At 48.3% G+C, this 21,401-nt stretch overlaps 1 protein-coding gene across 3 annotated transcripts in view; it reads right to left on the bottom strand.

The window, feature by feature from the left end:
• Slc66a2 (solute carrier family 66 member 2) overlaps nt 1–14,020 on the bottom strand; it is a 33,575-nt gene extending 19,555 nt beyond the window's left edge. The window contains exons 1-4 of one of the 3 annotated variants that reach the window (XM_040757779.1): nt 13,879–14,020; nt 13,087–13,419; nt 6,979–7,112; nt 984–1,037 (exon numbers count right to left, since the gene is read on the bottom strand). In XM_040757779.1, the coding sequence (XP_040613713.1) occupies nt 984–1,037; nt 6,979–7,112; nt 13,087–13,289 (391 nt within the window). In that variant the 5' untranslated portion in view covers nt 13,290–13,419; nt 13,879–14,020. The other 2 variants (XM_040757780.1, XM_013124206.3) reach the window with 2 other exon arrangements.
• Between the last annotated feature and the right edge of the window lie 7,381 nt (nt 14,021–21,401).

The raw sequence follows: 21,401 nt of genomic DNA, 5'->3' as shown, positions 1-21,401 counted from the left end.
AACTGTACCAAGATTTTAAGGAGGAACTGGCTCAACCCTTCACAAACACTCGGGAACTTACTTCATTGGCCTACTGACCTATATTTAGGATATACTAAAACCAAAGCCATGCAAGAAAAAAAGGACTCCAGATCAAAACTTTTCACGGGTATGGACATAAAAAGAAATCCTCAACATAATATTAACAATGCCATCCAGCAGCTGAGAGGTGACCATAATCAAATGGAATTTAGCTCAACACACAAAGAACCATAAAAACAAGAATAAAAGGCAAAACTCACGCAACCATCTCCACAGACACAACACAGTGCCTGCCAACAGCCAGTGCCATCCAGGACAGCAACACAAACCCCTTCAGCTCACAATAGCAAGGGTTCAGCCATTAATGGCAACTGCGAAAAGACAGACAGTAGCAATAAGGAAAGACAGAAGTCTTCAATGGGACCAAGAGTGGAACACACAAGTCTTCTCTCGTCTCCATCCAGTGAGGGTGATGAGGAGAGACTGGAAAGGAAGCAAACTGCTGTCCCTTCTTGCAGGTGACGTGACCTTTTAGGTGGGCAATCTCAAGAGGTCCAGGCACTGATCCAGAGCTGACAGTTTGTTTAGTGAGGCGGCAGCACCCATCACCAGGGAGAAGCCAGTGTTGTCGCTACAGAGGAGCACTGAACGATTCAAGAGGGAATGGGAATAACAAGTCCATTTGTATCACCAGAAAGAATTAGCTCGTAACAAGTTTAAAGTTTGTAATCTTGAATTTTCTGCATCCTTTCTTCCTTCCTTTGGGTCCACCCCTCCCTTGCAATCGGCAGGTTCTAAATACTCCAGGCTGAGAGAAGCAGAGCTGCGGGTTAAGTGTATCATGCCATGAGCAGGCCATGCTTGGTGAAGCAGCTTGTGAGGTCACATAAGTGCAGACGGGAGTGGTGACGGAGGGACAGGCTGCAGGGGTGAACCGGAGCGAGTGTCTCAGTAGTACATACCCAGGTAGGGCCGCCTGGGGGGGGCTTTGAGTTCTTCACCCTCACTGTCTGTGGCTACATTTAAAGAGAGAGAAACAAAACAGAAAGAAAGGAGACAAAAAACACTGTTTTTAACACTGGTAAGTGAGTATTTCCTAGCAGGGTTGCATTTCTTAAAAAGCACAAACAACAACGAAACAACAAAGACACCAGAGCAGAAGATTTTTGTTTCTTTTGTTCACAAATCTACTTTCTGAGCTATTCTCCAATCTCCTCAGACAGTGCACAGAAGGACGAGGGGGAAATCGCCCCCCTCAAACCTAAGCCAGCAAGTTCTCACTGTTTCTACAGTCAAGGGACACATTAACTACTATGGTGTGACAGGCCCCGACTCTCACGTCCCTAGAAGCTCAGGCAGCCTGGGACTGAGAGCAGTTAATCCGGGGCTGAAATGCTCTTACAGGCTGTGTGGTACAACTATTTTAGAGCTCACTGGCAAAGGGCAGCCAGTGTCACAGTGAATGTGACAAGCGTGCTGCAGAGACATCGTGACAAAGACAGCCGACCTAGACAGATCTCTCACCTGGAACAGTCAGAACATCAGGAAGAATCTACAGTTATGCTTTAACCTCCCTGCTGGCGCTGCTTCAGCTCAACAGCCTAAGGCTCTCCATGCCAGGGCACCTGGGGCAGCTGGCAGACTCTCCCTTTCTGGGATATAAACTGCTGACGTGAGGTCACAGGCTGTGTCCCTGGCAGCACACTGTGGAAGTAAACAACCCAAAGCTAACAGTAGGTGACCTCTTCCCTATGAGGTACTGCAAAACACGAGTGGGGGACCTGCCACCAAATCCGTGGTTTGCAGACCACAGGCGCCATACAAAGTGTAGCCTCCTGGCACCCAGCTATGATTCAAACCAATTTTACTGGTACCTCTTTTAAAGATCAAGACCCACAAATGTAGAACGAGAGAAAGAACATTCTGGAACATCCAGGCACAAAGTGTGGGCAGAGCAAAGGCACAGTGGTGGTGGCCCAGGATGGAGAGGTACAGGACGTGTAATGCCCCCTGGCCTCCTAGTTTCATAGCCAAACAGGCTTAGAGTTGAAAACTGCTGTTTACAGGGCAGACAGGACAAAGCACCATGCTGAGAAGAACATGTGCATTGGCAGCCATCAAGCATCTCTACAGATTTCTTCCATTCTCCACAGGCGCTGGGGATCTGGAGCCCCAGAAGTGGCTGGATGCTCATCAGGCAGTGTAGCTCATGTCTTACCCTTGAGTGACTGCGAGTGTGTGTGTGTGTGTGTGTGTGACTGTGTGTGTGTGTGTGTGACTGACTGTGTGTGTGTGTGTGAGTGTGTGTGTGTGACTGTGTGACTGTGTGTGTGTGACTGTGTGTGTGTGTGAGTGTGTGTGTGTGTGACTGTGTGTGTGTGTGAGTGTGTGTGTGTGACTGTGTGTGTGTGACTGTGTGTGTGTGTGAGTGTGTGTGTGTGTGTGACTGTGTGTGTGTGTGTGACTGTGTGACTGTGTGTGTGTGAGACTGTGTGACTGTGTGTGTGTGTGTGTGAGACTGTGTGACTGTGTGTGTGTGTGTGACTGTGTGACTGTGTGTGTGTGTGTGTGAGTGTGTGTGTGTGTGTGACTGTGTGACTGTGTGTGTGTGACTGTGTGTGTGACTGTGTGTGTGTGTGTGACTGTGTGTGTGTGTGTGTGAGACTGTGTGACTGTGTGTGTGTGTGTGTGTGTGTGTGTGAGACTGTGTGACTGTGTGTGTGTGTGTGACTGTGTGACTGTGTGTGTGTGTGTGTATGCGTGTGCGCTTGTGTGCACAGGTGCGCACATCCTTTCCAATCCTCAGATGCCACGTGACTTCCAAGGCCAGATTGCAAGAAAGACACAGCCCAGATCCTTCTTTCCCTACTTCAGTTTTAGGGTAACCTGAATATGAGGCCCAGGGCTCATGTGGGAAGTCTTAAGTGTTCAGCTGACACATACGCCCCACTTCCCAAGACTCAGGAAGGCAGGTCTGCACAGCAGGACCACCATGTGCGAGCAGGCTGTGGACAATGGCTGCAGGTGGGATGGATGGAGAGGGCAGCTCAGGCGACAAATCAAGGCCAGCCGGTTTAGAGCTGGGTGAGATGCTCGCTCAACACACAAGTTCCTGCTGTGACTCTCACATAGCACTCCATAAAATGCATCCAGTAAGGTCGACAGCTCACTGGCTCCTGAACACCCAGAGGGGCAATCATCATGACCACCAATTTAGAGCATTTTCATCACAAGGAAAGAAAGCTTTACCCATAAGTAGACACTACCCTAGAAAGTCCCAACCTGGAGTTCTGAACACTCGGAGTTGAGACAAATAAATCCAACCACCTGACTCGGAGGCACTATTTTGTCAAGTAACTACTAACATAAATTTTAAATGAAAACTACAGTATAAAATAAAATTTAAATTAAAAGAAAAAACAGAAGTTAGAAACAAATGACTCAAATGGACACATGCAGTTGGTGGAGCATCTGGTTAAAGACACTGCTCACAGTGACTCTGAGGCTCATCTCTGCCTCAGTGTGGCCTAAGATCACTGAACCCTGAGTGTATAACCCTCCAATCCACCCATTGTTCCAGCAACCACTTTGCTGGCGTCATTGTTCTCGCTTATGAAAACAGTATGGGCTACGGCCCACATCCCATAATACTTTGGGTTCCTAAGAAACACAGTCGGGACACAGGTGGTAGAGAGCACAGCCGTGTCTGAAGCGCAGCTCGCCTCATCGCAAGGGCTCAGGAGGAAGAGTCTGCGCAGTAATGGGGGGCTCCTTCCCCAAAAGGCACCTCCCACCTCGACCTACTGAAAAAGCCAGATGACAGCCGTGGCCTGTGCCAGCGATAACCAATACAAGAGCTCGGCTAAGACATGATCTGCTGTAGCCCAGAGCAGAGAGGGTGTGGAGACTCCTGCAGAGATGGAGCAAGGTTCCAAAGACCCACTGGCCAGAATAAGTGGGCATCAGCAAGTATAAGAAAAGCAGCCAAGTAGAACACACCGTGCCACCCACCAGCTTTGAATTCACACTTCAGCGTGATGTACAGGCATCAGGGCAGCTTCCAGGAAGTCAGTGGTGAAAACTGAGGGAGCCCTCCACTTCCGCCACAAATCAACCCTGGCAGCTCAGTGAGTGGGCATGGAGCCTCTGACCAGAGGTGCTCTAGCTGACAGAGGAACAAACACTATGCAGTCCTCAAGGATAAAGGATAAAGGATCCCCTCAGGTGCCAACAATCCTGACAACAGTGTGTTCTTAAAACCCACAAAGACATCTTAAGGCCAAGCAACCTCTGGGTCCAGCAAAGTAGACACGAAGTCCTGAAAATGAGAACTAGACTCTAAAAATGCTAAAGATGCAAATATCAATAATTACCTGCCCAGGTATGGTGAGCATACCTTTAGCTCCAGCACTCAGGAGACAGAGGCAGGAGGATCTCTGTGAGTTTGAGGCCAGCCTGGTTTATATGGTGAGTTCTAGGACAGCCAAGACCCTATCTCAGCAAACAGAGATAACAACAACAGCAAAAATAATTCTCGATGGTCGTTGCTGGCACATGCCTTTAATCCCAGGACTCGGGAGGCAGAAGCAGTCGAATCTCTATGAGTTCAAGGCCAACCTGGTCTACAGAGGGAGTATCAGGACAGGCTCCAAAGCTACAGAGAAACCCCGTCTCAAAAACAATAATAACAATTATAATAATTGTAATCAGGCAAGCACCGCTGTCCCTGCCGTGGCTGAGAGGTCTGAGGCCCAGTAACTCTCAGGTTCATGAGGTGGGTCCTGCTCTAGTCCTTGAAATTAGAAGCCACAAAGGAGACCCAGAATAATTATCTTCCTCATGGTCCCTGTGTTAATCACATCTGCAGAGGCCCTTCCTAAATTAGGGGACATCCCTGGGGCCAATATTATGCCCATAATGGGCCCCTGATAAAAATTCATATCTCAGCCAGGTGGTGGTAGTGTACATCTTTAATCACAGCATTTGGGAGGCAGAGGCAGGCGGATCTCTGTGAGTTCGAGACCAGCCTGGTCTACAAGAGCTAGATCCAGGACAGCCTCCAAAGCCACAGAGAAACCCTGTCTCAAAAAACAAAACAAAACAAAAAAAATTCATCTCAGTCCTAGCCCTAAAAACTTCAGTTCACTATTTTAACTCAAATAGCGGTAACCTAGTTACCAAAATATTGCCTTGGAAATTTTACATAGAACAACACGGAAGAGAACAGTTGGGACTCCACTGCCCACGTGCTTTCTGGTCTAGACTGTCCTGTTGCATGACACTCCCAACCCTGGTATGCTCTCAAGCTCCCTGCACTCACCGTCAGTCACCTGAGGTGAAGGGACAAGTACAATGTGATTCTGAGTAAATAAAAGCCACGTTCCAAGTCAGCCGCACTGCCTACGGTGCAAACCTTCTATAGCTATCATCTGACATGGGTCACCAGCAGAGCCAATACACATGGCAATCCAAGCCACAAACCTGTCCTTGCGCTTGCAGGCCAGAGCAAGCCTCTGGAGTCCCAGAAATACCTCTCTCCTCAGGCTTCTTTCTGCCTTCCCACATGCAAGCATGGCGAGGGACCCACCATCCTGCAGCCATGACGACATCTGTTTCAAGGGGATGCTGAGGCTCAGAGGGGCTCAGATTTTGCTGTATGGAAACTTGGAGCATAAAGAAGTGGGGCAGGCAGGTCATGCTTCTAAGAAGCAAGCCCATGCACGGAACCATGTAGGGACATGAAGCCTCGGGTCCTACATGATATCCTGTCTTCTCTCTAGTAGGGTTCCCAATATTATCAGCACCAGCTCTGGTGTCCTAACAAAAGTCACACCAGGAGGATGGGGAATAGATGCCCAGGGGACATTAGAGATGGTATCAGTGGGAAGAACAGATTAGAACACGTGAGAAGATGGATGTGAGCTACCATCCTTATAGGCTTCTCCCCCCCTAAACCAGATGTGTCCACTTTCTGCGAAGATAAGGGATGGCATCATCCGTTTTACTAAAGACAGGTAGAAACAGTAGGAGCCTGATAAAGGGGAAAAATAATCATCAGAAATAAAAATACAGAGACACCACCTCCACAGCAGCCCCCAAGCTAAACACTGAGCCAAATACTTCTAAAAGCAAGATTAACATACTCAGACAAATTCTAAGAGAGAGCTGTACTAATTCACTAGTGGAAAAGATAAAAGAAGGCTTTTGCTGGGTCTGGTGGTTGTGAGCCTATATTCCTAGAACTGAAGAGGCTGCGACAAGAGGATTGAGAGTTTACAGCCAACCTGAGTTATGGAAAGAGAACTAGTCTTGGAGAAAGGAAAAAGAGAAAGGAGGAGAAAGAGGAGGGGAATTAGGAGGAGGAGTCAAAATTTAATTCTCCTGCATTCAAGATGCCCACCAGCCTACACTTACTATGGAGTGCCTATCAGAAATCATTTATGAGGGAAAGGCCAAACACAGCAAGTATTTTGTGTCTTCCGAGCTGCCCAAGGTCAAGGAGTGTCTTGTGCTTAGCAGGTGATGGGTCTCACCCTGTCCTCAGACCACAGAACACACAGACCCTGGGTGTGTTATACCTTAGGTGGGTGACTGTGCTGTGTGGGACATGCCTACCAGGCATACTGATGGGGTTTGATTCACTTGGAAGCTGCATGCAGACATGACTCTTGTTTCTTCAGTTCTTTGGTGACAAAAGGCAGTCAGGACATGAACAAAAGGTCCAGGAAGAGTTAAAACCTCACCTAGATTACAGGAAAGAGATTCTTATCTAATTGTTTCAAACTGTGAAATGTTCAGTCTTTTACAATATGGAAAATACTACTGATGATTACAGATACTCTTCATCTAGTGAAACAAAAGCTGCCTCAATAATACCGAAGTGGGTTTTTTGACTTCCAAGAGCTAAGTTTTGTCTTTTAACTAAGCAAGACTTTGCAGGAGACATCACACACCCACCTGAGAAGGAGCGCCGCTTAATGTTCAACTCGTTGGCCACTCGGACCTCGGTGCAGAGTTTCAGCATCAGCAGCATGGTCAGGATCATCACTATGCTCTGCCACAGGAGCGGGGACTCGAAGTGCCTTCCGAACCTAGGGGAGGGCAACAGAGCCTGCATCAGGAAGGGAGCAGACACCAGCCCTGCCGGCGCCCCACAGCCCTTCCTCAACCAGAGCCTGAGCTGCAAGCTGGGAAGTCTGGGGAGGAACTGGTGGTGTCACAGCCCTAGCACTCGCTGCCGATTCTCCTGGGGTCCCTGTGGATGGGGAAGGATCAAGGTACCCAGGTCAGACTCAGCAGGAGACCTGGAACTCCGTGCCCAAATGAGGCTCTCCCAAAGCCCCATCTTCCCTCTTCCCTCCATAGACTCTGTGACCCAGTCACAGACTCCCACCCAGGGCCACTTATTGATATGAGAGGTCCCTACTTAACTACCTTCGTGTCAAAACCTAACCCTAACCAAGCAAGACACTTTCTCCAGACCACATTAGCTCTGCTTCCTGCCTAGAGAGGAAATGTCTGTGAAGATATGTAGCCTAGTGCCAAATTTCCATATGCATCCTCCACTAAGAAGAGAAGGCAGCCAAGGTTATCCCACCAAAGATCATTCCTCCACCCCAGCCCTCCTAGCCCAGGGCCACCTTCTCTTCCTAGTTATCCACACCACACCCCCAGCCACCCTAGTAGCTTCTGCTAGTGCTGAATAGCCATTCGTTTTGGAGGGCAAAAGTGCAATTCAGCAACCAACACCCTTGGCAGAACAGAATTCCATCAGGCTGTGACATAGAGACAAGCCCACACAGCTCCCCTTCCAAAGGCAGGCCCCAACCCAGTCTTAACCCCACCGCTGCAAAGCACAAAAATGCAGGCTAGAATTGGCCTGAGTTTGTTTGGCTTGAAAGTTATTTCCAAGACCTTAATTGGTGGTTAGCACCTGAAATTCAGGAGATTCTACAGCAGTCCCACAACTCCTGAAAACTGTGAGACGCAGCAACAGTGCCAGCCTTTCTCTTCCCCTTGGCTCCTCACTCCACTGGTCTCCTGGGACAGGAGTAACCTCCAGGCCTGAAGAGGGCAGCCAGGAAAACTTGTTAATGCAGCTCGCACACCCATATACAAGAGGGACATGGGGAAACGGTATACATCCTATCACATCATCCATGTGGCTACTACTATGCCAAGAACTTGCTAAAAAATCAATCCACAAATGAAAACCAAAGCATATTTCATATGCTGGGTTTATGGTACACTCCCATAGGCCCACGCTTGGGAGACTGAAGCAAGAGAATCATAAGGTTGTGGCTAACTTGGACAGGTCTGACAGCAGTAAATTATTTACAGAATGAAAGCATTTCACAAAACTCTGCATGCAGTGACAACAATTTATAAAAGACCAGCTGGAGACAGGGAGACAACCTTGCCTGTATCTCAAAGACTGTGTCCCCAGGCCTGTGTGTTCCATAAGGAAAGGCTGTCCCATAATGCACAGCACACAAACCCTTTAATTGACCCAAAAGCCACCTTCAGTTCCTGAAAGTTGTGCCTACAAACAATTCCCGGTCAGAGAGAATTCTAACCGGCTTGAGGGTCTTTAGAGAGCTCTGGACAATCCCTAAGTAACTTCCCGTGGGCTGTGCTACGGCCTAAGTAAGCAGAGCCAGCAGGAAGGTATTACACAAGGGAGGACATGCTGTAGAGAGGCTCCCCTCAGCAATGGGTCACGTCTCAGTTTCCAGTGGGGTGGGGAGCCAAGACTGTACCTTCCGAGTCCAGGACAAGTCTGCTGTGCAGGTTTCAAGGCCCAAATGCCCCCTGGGAGTTCAGAAGCTCCACAGACTGCCTGAAGCAGCTGCCTGAGGTCAGGAGAGCTTAGAGAACGGACAGGAAGACAAAGAAAAGGGACAACCTAGGCACAGAGTGGATATGAAGCTGGCACAGGCAGACGAGCTCTTAGGATCTGTCCCAGGGTCCTGTGATTACCACACTGCCCCCAGATCTGTGCATCTGTGACCCACCATCTCGGAGACTTGGTATTTTCACTTGAAAAGTGTAAATCATAAACTTAGAGTTATTGGGAGGTAGGCCAAGCCCTCAGTCACTTCTAGGAACTGTTCTTCCTCATTGGCTATCTAGCTGACAATTTGCTCACAGAGGATTATGTGGGGAGGTAACATGGGAAGGTGTCACTTCAGGGTCACACAAGGCTGAAGGCACAGTTTCCCAAACAAATTGACAGTGGCTACTAGAAAGACGACAGAGAAAGAGGTCCAGGTTTAAGCTTCCATGTGCCACATCAGAGTCAGTCCTAATAAGCTGGATGGTCACAGGAGAGGAAGGGGACCACTTAACAGAGTGCCAGCAAGCAGAGCGGAGGATTTGGCTGGCTGGGAAGGGAGCAGAAACAGGACACACGCAAACTTTCAAAAAGCATAACTCCGAAAGGCATAAGCAACAAAATAAATAGGAAACAACATTTAACATCATCAAGTTTTACAGATATAGGAAGGTGCCATTTCTCACCAAAACAATGTCAACCGCGTCCTACTGAGTATATCTAAGAGTGTTGTTCCTCTCCTGGTTAAGACTGTGGGTTAGCAGAACTCATCTACAGGCAAGTGGTGATTGCTATCACACTGCTCTGGATGGTGAGTCCAAAGACTCTCATAGGAATAAAGGCTGGTACTCATCGTGGGGAGACGTGTGCTAGATCGGGGTGCACAAGGCTGACCAAGTTCAGCAACTGGTTCTTTGGACAACTCCAAGCCCCAAAGTAACAGCAATACGCCTCTGGAGGAGGTTAGATATCTCTATCGCTACTCCCTACATATCAAAGGAAACTTATCACCATAGTAGCAGAATGTTACCACCTCTCAGATACAATGTTTCATGATCACAGCCAAGACCTGCGGCCAGCAGTGGTGAGGACGGAACACCGCCATCCTCAGATCTACCAGGACTGGAGAACTTTGCTCAAGTAGAACCTGGGCACCAGTGCTGCCCTTCTCCACTTCTATTACAAGCATTGCAAACAGTAGATAAAGGGATCACTTGGTCCTAGCCTCTAACATCAAAAATGCAAAATCCTGTAACCCACATTTCATTGAGAACAGTCTGCTAAAGGTGATGAGGATTCTAAGAAATAAAGGCTTGAGAGTTCCCCGAGCTTCAGAATCCCTGTTAGTACAGTTGGATAAGTCTCTTCCTAAAGGACTATCCGATCTAAAAACAAAAACACAAACAAAAATACCGTGCCCCAAACCTCCAGTGAGTCCTGAGGTCTGTGTCCCAGTGAGTGCTGGAAAACAGCTGACGGTACTAACTCTTTCATAGTTTGGAAGGCTCCCCTGTCATCTGGAGTCTGCCACACTCAGGACCTGCTCTCCACCTCGGGGGTGGGGGGAGAGCTGCATAAACAGGGAAGGGGTGTGTGTTCCCGTGGCTGCTCCACTTAAGCGCAGACGCTGCAGCCTTTGGCGCTGTGAAGTCTGAGAGGATGCTGAACTGAGAATCCTTGAGAGGGATGCCAAGCCTGGGGCTACAGAAGGCTGTGAAGAAGCCCAGAAGAGCCCCCACAGCACCTTGGAGCATCAGTGTCTACAGACGGGCAGCAGTGTCCAGACACTGTTCAGACTTCTGACTTTCATAAGTGAGGATCGGGGAAGATACTTCCCAGATGGAAACGGTCAGGAGAGCCAGGGAGCTCAGCCCCTCCCTTCCTCACAGTCTTCTAGAATGCCCTGGGTGGGCTTCCTACTAAAGACATCATTTGGCCTCCACAGAAGGCAGCCAGGCCTCCCACAATGAAAAGTATCCCAGGTCTTCCCAGAGGGTCCAGCACAAAGGCAAGGGGATCAGTCCCAGTGTCCCTCTCCATTAGGGCACACAAGGAAAGTGGCCTGGCTTCTGATTGCTCCAAACCACGTCAGTAGTCAAAACTTAGGCAGTACTTGGAGAAAATTTATTCCTGAAACCAAAATGTGAATATCCTGTCCCTACATAAGCTGAACAGTGAGGCCAGGCTACAATGGGCAGCCTGCCTGACAACAAGGCTCCATCCTGCACACACGGAGCACCGAAAAGTATGAGCACGGCTGTATTGAAGGGTCTGCTTCCGTTCAACCTTTGATGTAATTAAGCTGCTTCACTGCACCCAGTCACAGTAACAGCCCAACTGGGGACCTCAACCTTCGTCTCAGGGGGAAACAAGGGGAAGGAATCTTCGAAATGTAATTTCCCTGCTTTTTAAAAACAAAAGTGAGAATTCAATGACCCTTTCCTTAGAAGTCACCTGGCCCAAAGACAAAGAGCAAGGTGACATCCTCCAAGATTGCTACAATGACCAACTTATGCCAGTTCAGAGTCAGCTGACCTCCTCACAGACCCAGGCAAGAATACACTCCTGGGACACAGGGCACCCAGTGCTGGGACAGAACGCAGAATTGCAGAGTGAACTCTCTACTCATAAACTCAGGGTGGACACCTTTGACAAAGCTCACCAAACTGTACAACATGGGTGTGTTTTTATTTAATGTAGATTTACTACATTTGTTTCTGCATGTGTAGAGGTCAGAGTTGATTCCTTCCACCACATGGAAGAGACTGAACTCAGGGTTGGTAGCAAGCTCGTTTACGCAGAGTCATCTTGCTAACCTAGTATGACTGATTTTAATTGATTGTAATACGAGTTAGTAAAAACTTATGCATTTCGAACAGTAAACAAAAAAAGTCGACCATAATGAACTCTGCCATCAACTCCCTGGGTCCCTCCTCCCTAGATTCGTTCTCCCTGGGATCCTTCTCCCTAGCTTTCTGCAGGCCCTTCATGAGGATTATAAAGCCTTCCTATGTGCACAGAACTTGGAACTGGCCAGAAGAAAAGCTACAAACATTTAACATGTAGTGAGAAAACTTTTTTTTGGAGGGAGGGGTTGAGACAGGGTTTCTCTGTGTAGCTTTGTAGACAAGGCTGGCCTTGAAGTCAGAGATCCTCCTGCCTCTACCTCCCAAGTGCTGGGGGATTAAAGGCCTGTGCCGATGCCACTGCCCATTGAGGAGACCTTTTCTTATTTCCTCTGAAAGCATCCTTTCAAGTATGTAAGAGAGAGCCGTGGTGGCACACGCCTTTAATCTCACAACTCAGGAGGCAGAGGTAGGAGGATCTCTGAGTTTGAAGGCAACTAAGTCTACAAAGTGAACTCCATGACAGCCAGGGCTGCATGGTGAAACCCTGCCTCAAAACAACAACAAAATCTTCAAGTATATGTGGTTTCAACAATTGTTAAAATTAATTTCAACTTCCTGGGCAGAATGAAAATGAAAATGAGAGGAAGTCGGCCCAAGAATAGCTAAAAACCAGACTCCTCCTAAGCATTGTGGGGAAAGTCTGACTTCCTACCTCTGAAGATACAAGTCAAATAGGAAGTCAGGAGGAGCTGGAAGGTGGTGACCCATGCCTTTGATGCCATACTCTGGAGGCAAAGGCAGTTGGGTCTCTGTGAGTTTGAGGTCAGCCTGGTCTACAGAGCAAGTTCTAGGGCAGCCAGGAAACTCTGTCTCTGAAAAGAAAACAACAAAAAACAAACAAACAAACAAAAACCAAACAGCAACAAAAGCAAAGTCAGGGAGAAAGGATAGCAGAAGGCTTTCCCGGGAGCAGAAGGCTCTCCCCGGATAGCAGAAGGAAGTCCTGGGAAGCTTTCTGTTACTAACTCACTTGATTATTTCTCCCCCTGGCACCCCACTCCACGCACTAGAAGGGAAAGGCAGGAATCCAGGAACTATGCCCAGAAAAAGGCCCCAGGGGTCTATGAGACAAAGGTAAGCATGCATTAAATGAAAGGGCAGGTCTGGAAATTGTATTTGACTCTCTGCTCCAGCCCTGCCAGTCTTCCTGGAAATGACGTGTCCTGGTAAATTCAGTAATGGCTCAGGCTACTCAATCACCATGGAAGAATAAGCGCCAGTTCTTCCAGAGGTCCTTGGGGGAAGAAGACAGCTCCGCTCGCTGCCTCAAGAACAAAGCCATCTCTCCAGCAGCGTTCCGAGGTAGGAAAGTCCCGAACTTACCAGAAGAGTATCCGTAAAATATTGGCCACCAGTAACACCAGGCACACGTGAGTGGAGAAACCGTCGGCGTTCTGAGTCCTCCGGATGTCCCTGTACTGGGGGATGTATGGCACCACCCCTCCGAAGACCATAGCCCCGGCGGCCACCCAGGAAACCAGCTGGTGCAGCGGGACCAGAAGCCAACCCAAGCCTTCCGCTTCCATCGCCAGCACCGAGGTCGCTATGCCAGCCAGAGCCGTCCACCTGGTCCAAGCTCCTTTGCGATCCCTGAGTCCACAGGCTGTCACCTCCACATGGCCGCCACTATCCTGCGCAGTCAGCCACCATCCCGACCTGGAAGGGGGAACAAGGGTAAAATACTGACAGGAGCTGGAGCAAGACGCACCTGTTCCGGACCTGGAGTCTACGCAGGGCCTGGGAACCTTGTGCTCCACACCCACAGCCTCGGAAGCCCAGGCTCCCAGGGGCGCGCCGCAGGGGTTCCCGGCACAGCCAGGACCGGTCCTGCGCCCTGGAAGCCTGGGGAGCTGGAGATGCGCGCCTGGTCCTCTGTTCGCCTCCCCGAGACTAGGAATGCACGCCACCGGCTTAGGGGAAGGAAGGGGTGCACCGCCCCAGAGCGAAAGCCGCGGGAGTGACACCGCCCCAAAACGGGTTCAGCTAGTGGGGGAGGGGTGGACGCGTGGCCCAGCGGGAAGCATAGCAACCTGGATCCCGAGTCCTCAGGTTCCCCTGGGAGGCTCCGCCCGACAGCAAATAGCAACCAAAGTGTAGCAAATCCACGACCCTTACCAGCCACGCCGCGCCAGTCGGTCCTTCTGTCCCTCAGTCCCAGCCAGAGGAAGCCCCGCCCCTTGACGTCACAATGGCCACCACGCCCACTCCAGGATCCCGCGGCTATCCCACTGGGTCCTAAAGCGCGCACTGCGGGGTGGGACCAAAGTGGCAGCGGGCACTCAGCTGTGTTCTGCTGTGTGTCCCAGATTAGGAAAAATCTACAGGGAGGCGTTTTCAGGCCAAGTGTCCACGTGTACTTGTCTCCAGCTAACGCCGCGCGCTGGGCACAATGTAGATGTAATGCCGAGCTACTAACAGCTGAGGATGAGACACTGAATGTTGAAAAAAGGACTGTCACGGTGGCCAGTTCTAGGCCTAGGGCTCCACCCTCCCCTGAATTCCAGGGGTCTTTGAAAGCCACTAAGCAAGCTTACGAGGGGCTGGCAGCCCTTGCCCAGGATCGGAGCTTGGAGCTACTTACTACCCCAGGCGACTGCAGGGCTGGCGTCAGCACGCTACAGTTGCTGATCCTCCTTCATATGAGAGGTCATTCATGCTCCGGGTGCTCATTTACAGGAAAAGACATCGGAATTCCCAAATACATCCCTGACATCAGACGGACCCTAGTAGGCTGGGCAAGCTGAACCAGAAGAACCTGTTGCCCTGCCTGTCAGTAGGGACCTATGCAATGAGGCGCCAAATGAGAGGGTGACAATAAACAATAGAAAATGTATATCCAAGTCTGTCTGGCGTCCTTCTTCTGCCCAGGAGAGAGAACATGAGCAGGGCAGTCCTCGCCCCGCCCCCAGACTACAACTGACCCCTTCCCATTTCACGGGGTGTTGCTCTTCCCTCCACCAGGTCTGGCCCTGTTTCCCAGCTGGTTCGTTTTGTGGGAAATCATTGTAAGACTCACCTATGATCAATTCCAAAGAAGTCTGATTGTCCAGGGGCCAAGAAAACACGGGAAGCGCTCCCCCGCCCCAGCCACTTCCTGAATCAACACACTTAAACCAGGAAGGAACAGGAGGGAGATGAATAAACAGAAGGAAGCCATGGCAGGGCTGGGTGGGGGGGAAGTTGGTGTTCCCATTTAGTGCATGCCCAACCCCGAGGCTCCCAAAGTCTGTGGGATTCTATTGCCTCTCCTTGACTCTCATGATGCATGTAAGGGGTCACATACAGTCACGTTGCTTGTCCTGAATATTCCAGAGACTGTCGACACACAAATGGGGACTTACTGCTCAGCTGTGCCAGAGGAACCTCCAGGAGCCCAGATAAGTGCGCACCATCTTGCATTCTGGTCCAGGACTGCACATCATGGTCTCAGGTGAGGCAAATTCCATCTGTAGATCTAGCTGTAGGTGCTTTTTAACATCACCTTATTTAGGTTCTGAGCCCTTGGTCTAGAGTATCAGTGGAAGGACAGACATTCATTTCTTCCCAGGTGCCCCACAGCACCCGAATCCCCCATTCCCAAGGAAGGAAGCCAATGGAGCAGTGCAGTTTGAGGTTGAAGAATGGCCTCCAGTGATGGTTCTGACAGTTGTATGACCTAATGTGTGTGTGGGGGGAGGGTGATCTTGCTTTTGCAGATGTGATTTAGTTAAGCATCTTGAACTGGGCCCACTCAAGGTTGGGAAGTCTCCAGGGGTCCTTTTAGTACAATCTCATGCACCTTCACAGGAAGGGACAGACTTAAGGATGCGCAGAAGAGAAGGCCTAAGAAGATGGAGAAGAGAGAGCGCTCACAATGCAGCCTTGAAAGCAGAGCTGAGCCAAAGCTAGTCTGTGAGCCCAGGGTTTGGGAGGTTGCTGTAACTCAACACTGCGTTAAAAAGCATGCATTACAAAGACATTTCAACCATTTTAGAATAAATGAAAATACACTTAAATCTGCACACAAATAGTTACCTCCAAAAGAGTTCTTTTACAAAATTTTAGTGATAATTTTCAATAATACAGAGGGCAGAGTAGAGGAGGAAATATGGGGAGGGATAACTAACCCCCCAAAAAAGAAAAGTCATATGGGAACCTACTAGAGTATAGAAGCTTCCCAAAAGATATTTATCTATAGAAGTTTAAATAGTTACCCTATAATGGGGGTTCAAGATCCCAACTAGACTAACAAATAAGACTTTTTTTTTTTTGGTTTTTTGAGACAGGGTTTCTCTGTGGCTTTGGAGGCTGTCATAGAACTAGCTCTTGTAGACCAGGCTGGCCTCGAACTCACAGAGATCCTCCTGCCTCTGCCTCCTGAGTGCTGGGATTAAAGGCATGCGCCACCAACGCCCAGCTCAAATAAAACTCTTAACTACCAGGAATTTGCTTTTCTGAGTTGTTGGCCAATGTGGTCCAAGCTATTGCCAATCTATTGGTTATTCCCCAGAACTTGATAGTAAGATACCACAATCTCATGTCACGGAACGTGAAGAAATCTAGCTGGTGGAAGCTTTGACCCTACTAGCTAGTACTCACAGTGCTGTGAAATCTTGCAAGCTACAGAAAGGACCTGCAAGTCCGGACATACACACAGGTGCAACAGTGACATGAATGTCAGAGTATTCAAAATTCATTAGTATTTGAAAGGGAGGTCGACCCCTCAGAATCATACCTGACACCAAATTCTCGGCACAAAGGAGGCAAGGGGGGTTGGGGATACTGAAAAGACAGCAGCAGCCGCAGCAGCAGTAGCAGCAGCTAACACAAGCAGCAGCCAAGAAAAGCCAGACAGCAAGAGGAGCAAGAGGGTGTTCTTCAGAAATGGGTCTTTAACGGACAGGGGAAGTCTGTGCTAGGGTAAGTTGGTAAACCCTGATTGGACTTATTAGCCAAATAGTGAATTTTGATTGTTGGACCTTGGAGTTCTGTCTCAGAACTCCAAATAAGGGAATAGACCTTGGGGCTAGCCTTAGGCATGTAAAGGTTTGTAGCAAGGGAAAAGAGGTAAAGGGGGAAAACCTGTCTGTAATGTTTACCAGCTAGGGCCTGTGAGAGCCCTAGCCTTAGGGAAGACTGCAGATCACTTCCCTTTGGAGTGGTTTGACCAGGAACAAGCCCAGAAGTTACTTCTCCACTTCTCTCCCCATGACTTCCATTGCTCTCCTGCCTGGAGTCATATGAATCTGAAGCTGTGCCTGCATGAATGCTGTCTTGTGAATCCATGTGTGTATCTGTGACTGTGTAACAAAGGGCTTCTACTCTGGAACTATCTTTTGCACAGAAAGAATTACATGGGAAATGAATGAGATACTTTGCAGAAATAATTTTTTTAGTTTTACTTTAGTTTTTTGTTTTGTGTGTAGTTACATAAAACTCAAAAAAATGCCTGTGTATATGTCTATGAACATGTATGTGTAGTACCTGAGGAGTCCAGACAAAGGTACTTGATCCCCTTAATACTGGAAATTACAGGCAGTAGTGAGCCACCACGTAGGCACTAGGAATTTAACCTGAGTCCTCTGGAAGAACAATCAGTGCTCTTAACCAATGAGTCATCTCTTGTGGAATTTTCCTTTATACTATATAAATATATATATCACTGTGATTGGTTTAATAAAGAAGCTAGCTGGCCAATAACTGGACAGGATAAGGTTAGGCAGCAGATGCAGCCTAAGGACACTGGGAAGAAGGGTGGAGTCAAAGGAGTTGAGCTGGATGGAGAGGAAACATGAGATGCAAGATGAAAGAGAGGTAACACCCCGTGGAAGAATGTAGATTACTATAAGTGGGTTAATTTAAGTTGTAAAAGCTAGTCAGTAATAAGCCTGAGCTATCGGCTGAGTATTTATAATTAAGTCTCTGAGTGGTTATTTGGAAGTGGTCGGCTGAACAGAACAGATGGCAGTTCCAATAAAAAAAAACTCTGTCTACAATCTCTAGCCCACTTATCAGAAGTCTTTAATGGGGTTTTACAAGGAATGAAGTTTTACTGACCCAGGTAACAAGCTATCTGTATGCTGTTTCCAGCATTGATGGATATTTATCATATTAGGTTGCTACAACATATTGCTGCTTCCAGTGCTTTTTACTGCAACACATGTATATAACACACACATGCATTATTCTGGGCGAAGGACATGAAGGGCATAATTTAAGATTAAAGCTAGGCAGTGCTGATGTACCCCTTTATCCCAGCACTTAAGAGGCAGAGGCAGGTGGATCTCTGTGACTTCCAGGCCAGCCTGGTCTACAGAGTGAGATCCAGGACACCCAGAGCTACACAATGAAACCTGTCTTCAAAAACAAAGGAAACAAAGATTAAAGCTCAACCGGGCATTGGTGGCCCACACCTTTAATCCCAGCACTTGGGAGGCAGTGGCAGGCGGATCTTTGTGAGTTTGAGGCCAGCCTGGTCTACAAGAGTTAGTTCCAGGACAGCATCCAAAGCCAGAAAGAAACCCTGTCTCGAAAAACCAAAAGAAAAAAATTAAAGCTATTGTTTAGCTTAGATTACATGAAAAATCCTGGGCAAGTGAGTTTGGTTGTTACATTGTTCTCTTAAAGGCAGGTGTGGTATGGTTGTTTGAATAAAATGCTCAGAAGTAGCGCTATTTGGAGATGTGGCCTTTGTTGGAGTAGGTGTGGGTGTGATCTTGTTGGAGGAAGTGAGTCACCAGGGGTGTGGGCCTTGAGATCTCAGACCCTCAAGCCTGCCTGGCCCGTGTGTCACCATCTTTTCCTGCTGTCCACAGATTTAAATATGGAACTCTCTGCAAGTTCCAGGCCAGCCTGGTCTACAGAGCAAGTTCCAGGACAGCCTCCAAAGCCACAGAGAAACCCTGTCTCAAAAACAAAAACAAAAACAAAACAAAACAAAAGGCCTTGGGCTTGTCTCTCCAGAAGTATCTCCTTTTCCTCCTTGAAGTGGCTCTAGTGAGTCCCAGGCTTTGAATCTGTGGTGTGCTTCTGATAGAGCACCCTGAGTTAGACTTTAGGTCTCCAGATATCCTACAGTTGTCTGCAAAGAAAAGTCAGCTACACAGGCTGACTCAGGCTATATAAGCTGATGGGAGCCAGGAAGGGCCAGCTGTCACCCCACACACACACTTGTCTTAGTTAGGGTTTCTATTGCTGTGAAGCTACACCATAACCGTGGCCTCTTATAAAGGAAAACACTTAACTGTGGTGGTTCACTTACAGTTACAGAGGTCCCATCCGTTATCGTCACGGTAGGAAGCAAGGCAGCATGCAGGCAGACATGGTGCTGGAGAAGGAGCTGAGACCTACATCTTGACCCAAGGGCAACAGGAAGTGGTCTGGAACACTGGGCATGGCTTGAGCACATATGAGCCCTCAAAGCCCACCTCCACAGGCACACACTTCCTCCAACCAGGTCATACCTACTCCAACAAAGCCACACCTTCCTAATAGGGCCACGCCCTTTGGGGACCATTTTCATTCAGGCCACCACACTACTCTTGGAGTGCAGCCAGTACCAGTCACAGCAGTTTCTGTCTCAGTCCCTTTCAGGGGAAGAAAATTAGACAAAGACATTAAAATGTCTCAGTCACTGTTTAATCGCTATGAAGAGACACCATGGCCAAGGCAGCTCTTACAAAAGAAAGCATGCCCGGAGTTGGTGGCGCACGCCTTTAATCCCAGCACTCCGGAGGCAGAGGCAGGCGGATCTCTGTGAGTTCAAGGCCAGCCTGAACTGCAGAGCGAGATCCAGGACAGCCTCCAAAGCAATACAGAGAAACCCTGTCTCAAAAAAAACAAAAACAAAAACAAAAAACCTTGCTTACAGTTTCAGAGCGTTGACCCACTACCATCATGGTGGGGAGCATGGTGGCACACACAGCCCTGGAGAAGTGGCTGGGAGCTACATCCTGTCTGTTGGTGGAGGGGGAGAGGAGTGAAGGGGAAGACTGGGCCTGACACCGACTGACACGGACTTTTGAAACCTGGAAGCCCACCTCCCAGGGACACACCTCCTCCAACAAGGCCACACCCCATAAGCCTTCTAATCCTTTTTTTTTTTTTTTTGGTTTTTCGAGACAGGGTTTCTCTGTGGCTTTGGAGGCTGTCCTGGAACTCGCTTGGTAGTCCAGGCTGGTCTCAAACTCACAGAGATCCGCCTGCCTCTGCCTCCTGAGTGCTGGGATTAAAGGCGTGCGCCACCAACGCCCGGCTCTTCTTATCCTTTTAAAGAGCTCCACTCCCCGGTGAGTAAGCATTTAAATACCATGAGCCTATGGTGGCCATTTTTTAAATTAATTTATTTATTATGATACAACATCCTGCCTCCATGTATGTCTGCATGCCAGAAAAGGGCTCCTGATCTCATTACGGATGGTTGTGAGCCACCATGTGGTTGCTGGGAATTGAACTCAGGACCTCTGGAAGAGCAGTCAGTGCTCTTAACCTCTGAGCTATCTCTCCAGCCCTGTGGGGGTCATTCTTATTCAAACCACCACAGGCCCAAAAGGTAAACTCCGTACTTTTAAAATTTATCATTTAAACACATTCATTGATATATATACTTCACATAATGTGAAATCCTCTCAAGTAATCCAATGTTTTTTAGTATATACACAAATTGGGCAGCCATTACTGCAATCTAATGTCAGGAAATTTGCTCTTCAAGAAGGAATCCCTTGGGCCTGGAGAGATGCTTTTCCACAGGTTCTGAGTTCAATTCCCAACAACTACATAGTGGCTCACAACCATCTGTGATGAGATCTGGTGCCCTCTTCTGGCCTGGAGGCATACATGCAGACAGAACACAGTCCAGGCATACATGCAGACCGAACACTGTATATATAACAAGTAAATAAATCTTAAAAATAAAAAAGGAATCCCTTACTTATGAAGCAGCCTCCCCCCCCTTTGCCTCTTCACACTAAGCAACCACTGAGGTACTGTCTCTGTGGCATGTTCCGTCAGCAACTGATGTTTCTTATAATGGAGTCATTTAACAGGTCTTCCTTTGATGTTTTTGAAGTTCATTTGTGTTGCATGTACCAGCATTACACTCCTTTGGTTTTTGAATTGTATTCAGATGTGCACATCCCTGATCTGTTTGTCAATCAGGTTGTTTCCTCTTTGACTGTTGTGATGAGTGAGGACTTCTATAAAAGGTGTGCATGTTTCTGTGCTATAAAAGGTGTGCATGTTTCTGTGCTATAAAAGGTGTGCATGTTTCTGTGCTATGGAAGGTGTGCATGTTTCTGTGCTATAAAAGGTGTGCATGTTTCTGTGCTATAAAAGGTGTGCATGTTTCTGTGCTATGGAAGGTGTGCATGTTTCTGTGTGGGTGTGTGCTGCTGTTCTTACACACACCTAGGAATGGAATGTAGTTATGTGGTGAATCTTGTTTACCTATGTTTTCCAAAAAGGCTGCACGATTCTGCATTTCTCCTGGCATCTCCATGGGTATGAAGCAGGGGCTCATCGTGGGTGCTGGTAACTAATGGTTTTGGGTACTTTTTCCTGTAAAGCTGTGTTCTGTTTAAATTTTAAAATTTTATTTACTTTTATGAGTAGAATTGTTTTGGTGCTTGTAAGCACACTGTGTACATGCAATGCCTGTGGAG

The sequence above is a fragment of the Mesocricetus auratus genome, unplaced genomic scaffold (genome assembly GCF_017639785.1).
Source record: "Mesocricetus auratus isolate SY011 unplaced genomic scaffold, BCM_Maur_2.0 Super-Scaffold_100015, whole genome shotgun sequence".
NCBI lineage: Eukaryota > Metazoa > Chordata > Mammalia > Rodentia > Cricetidae > Mesocricetus > Mesocricetus auratus.
The sequence above is the reverse complement of the archived record's forward strand: the minus strand, read 5'-3'. Positions and strand labels throughout refer to the sequence as shown.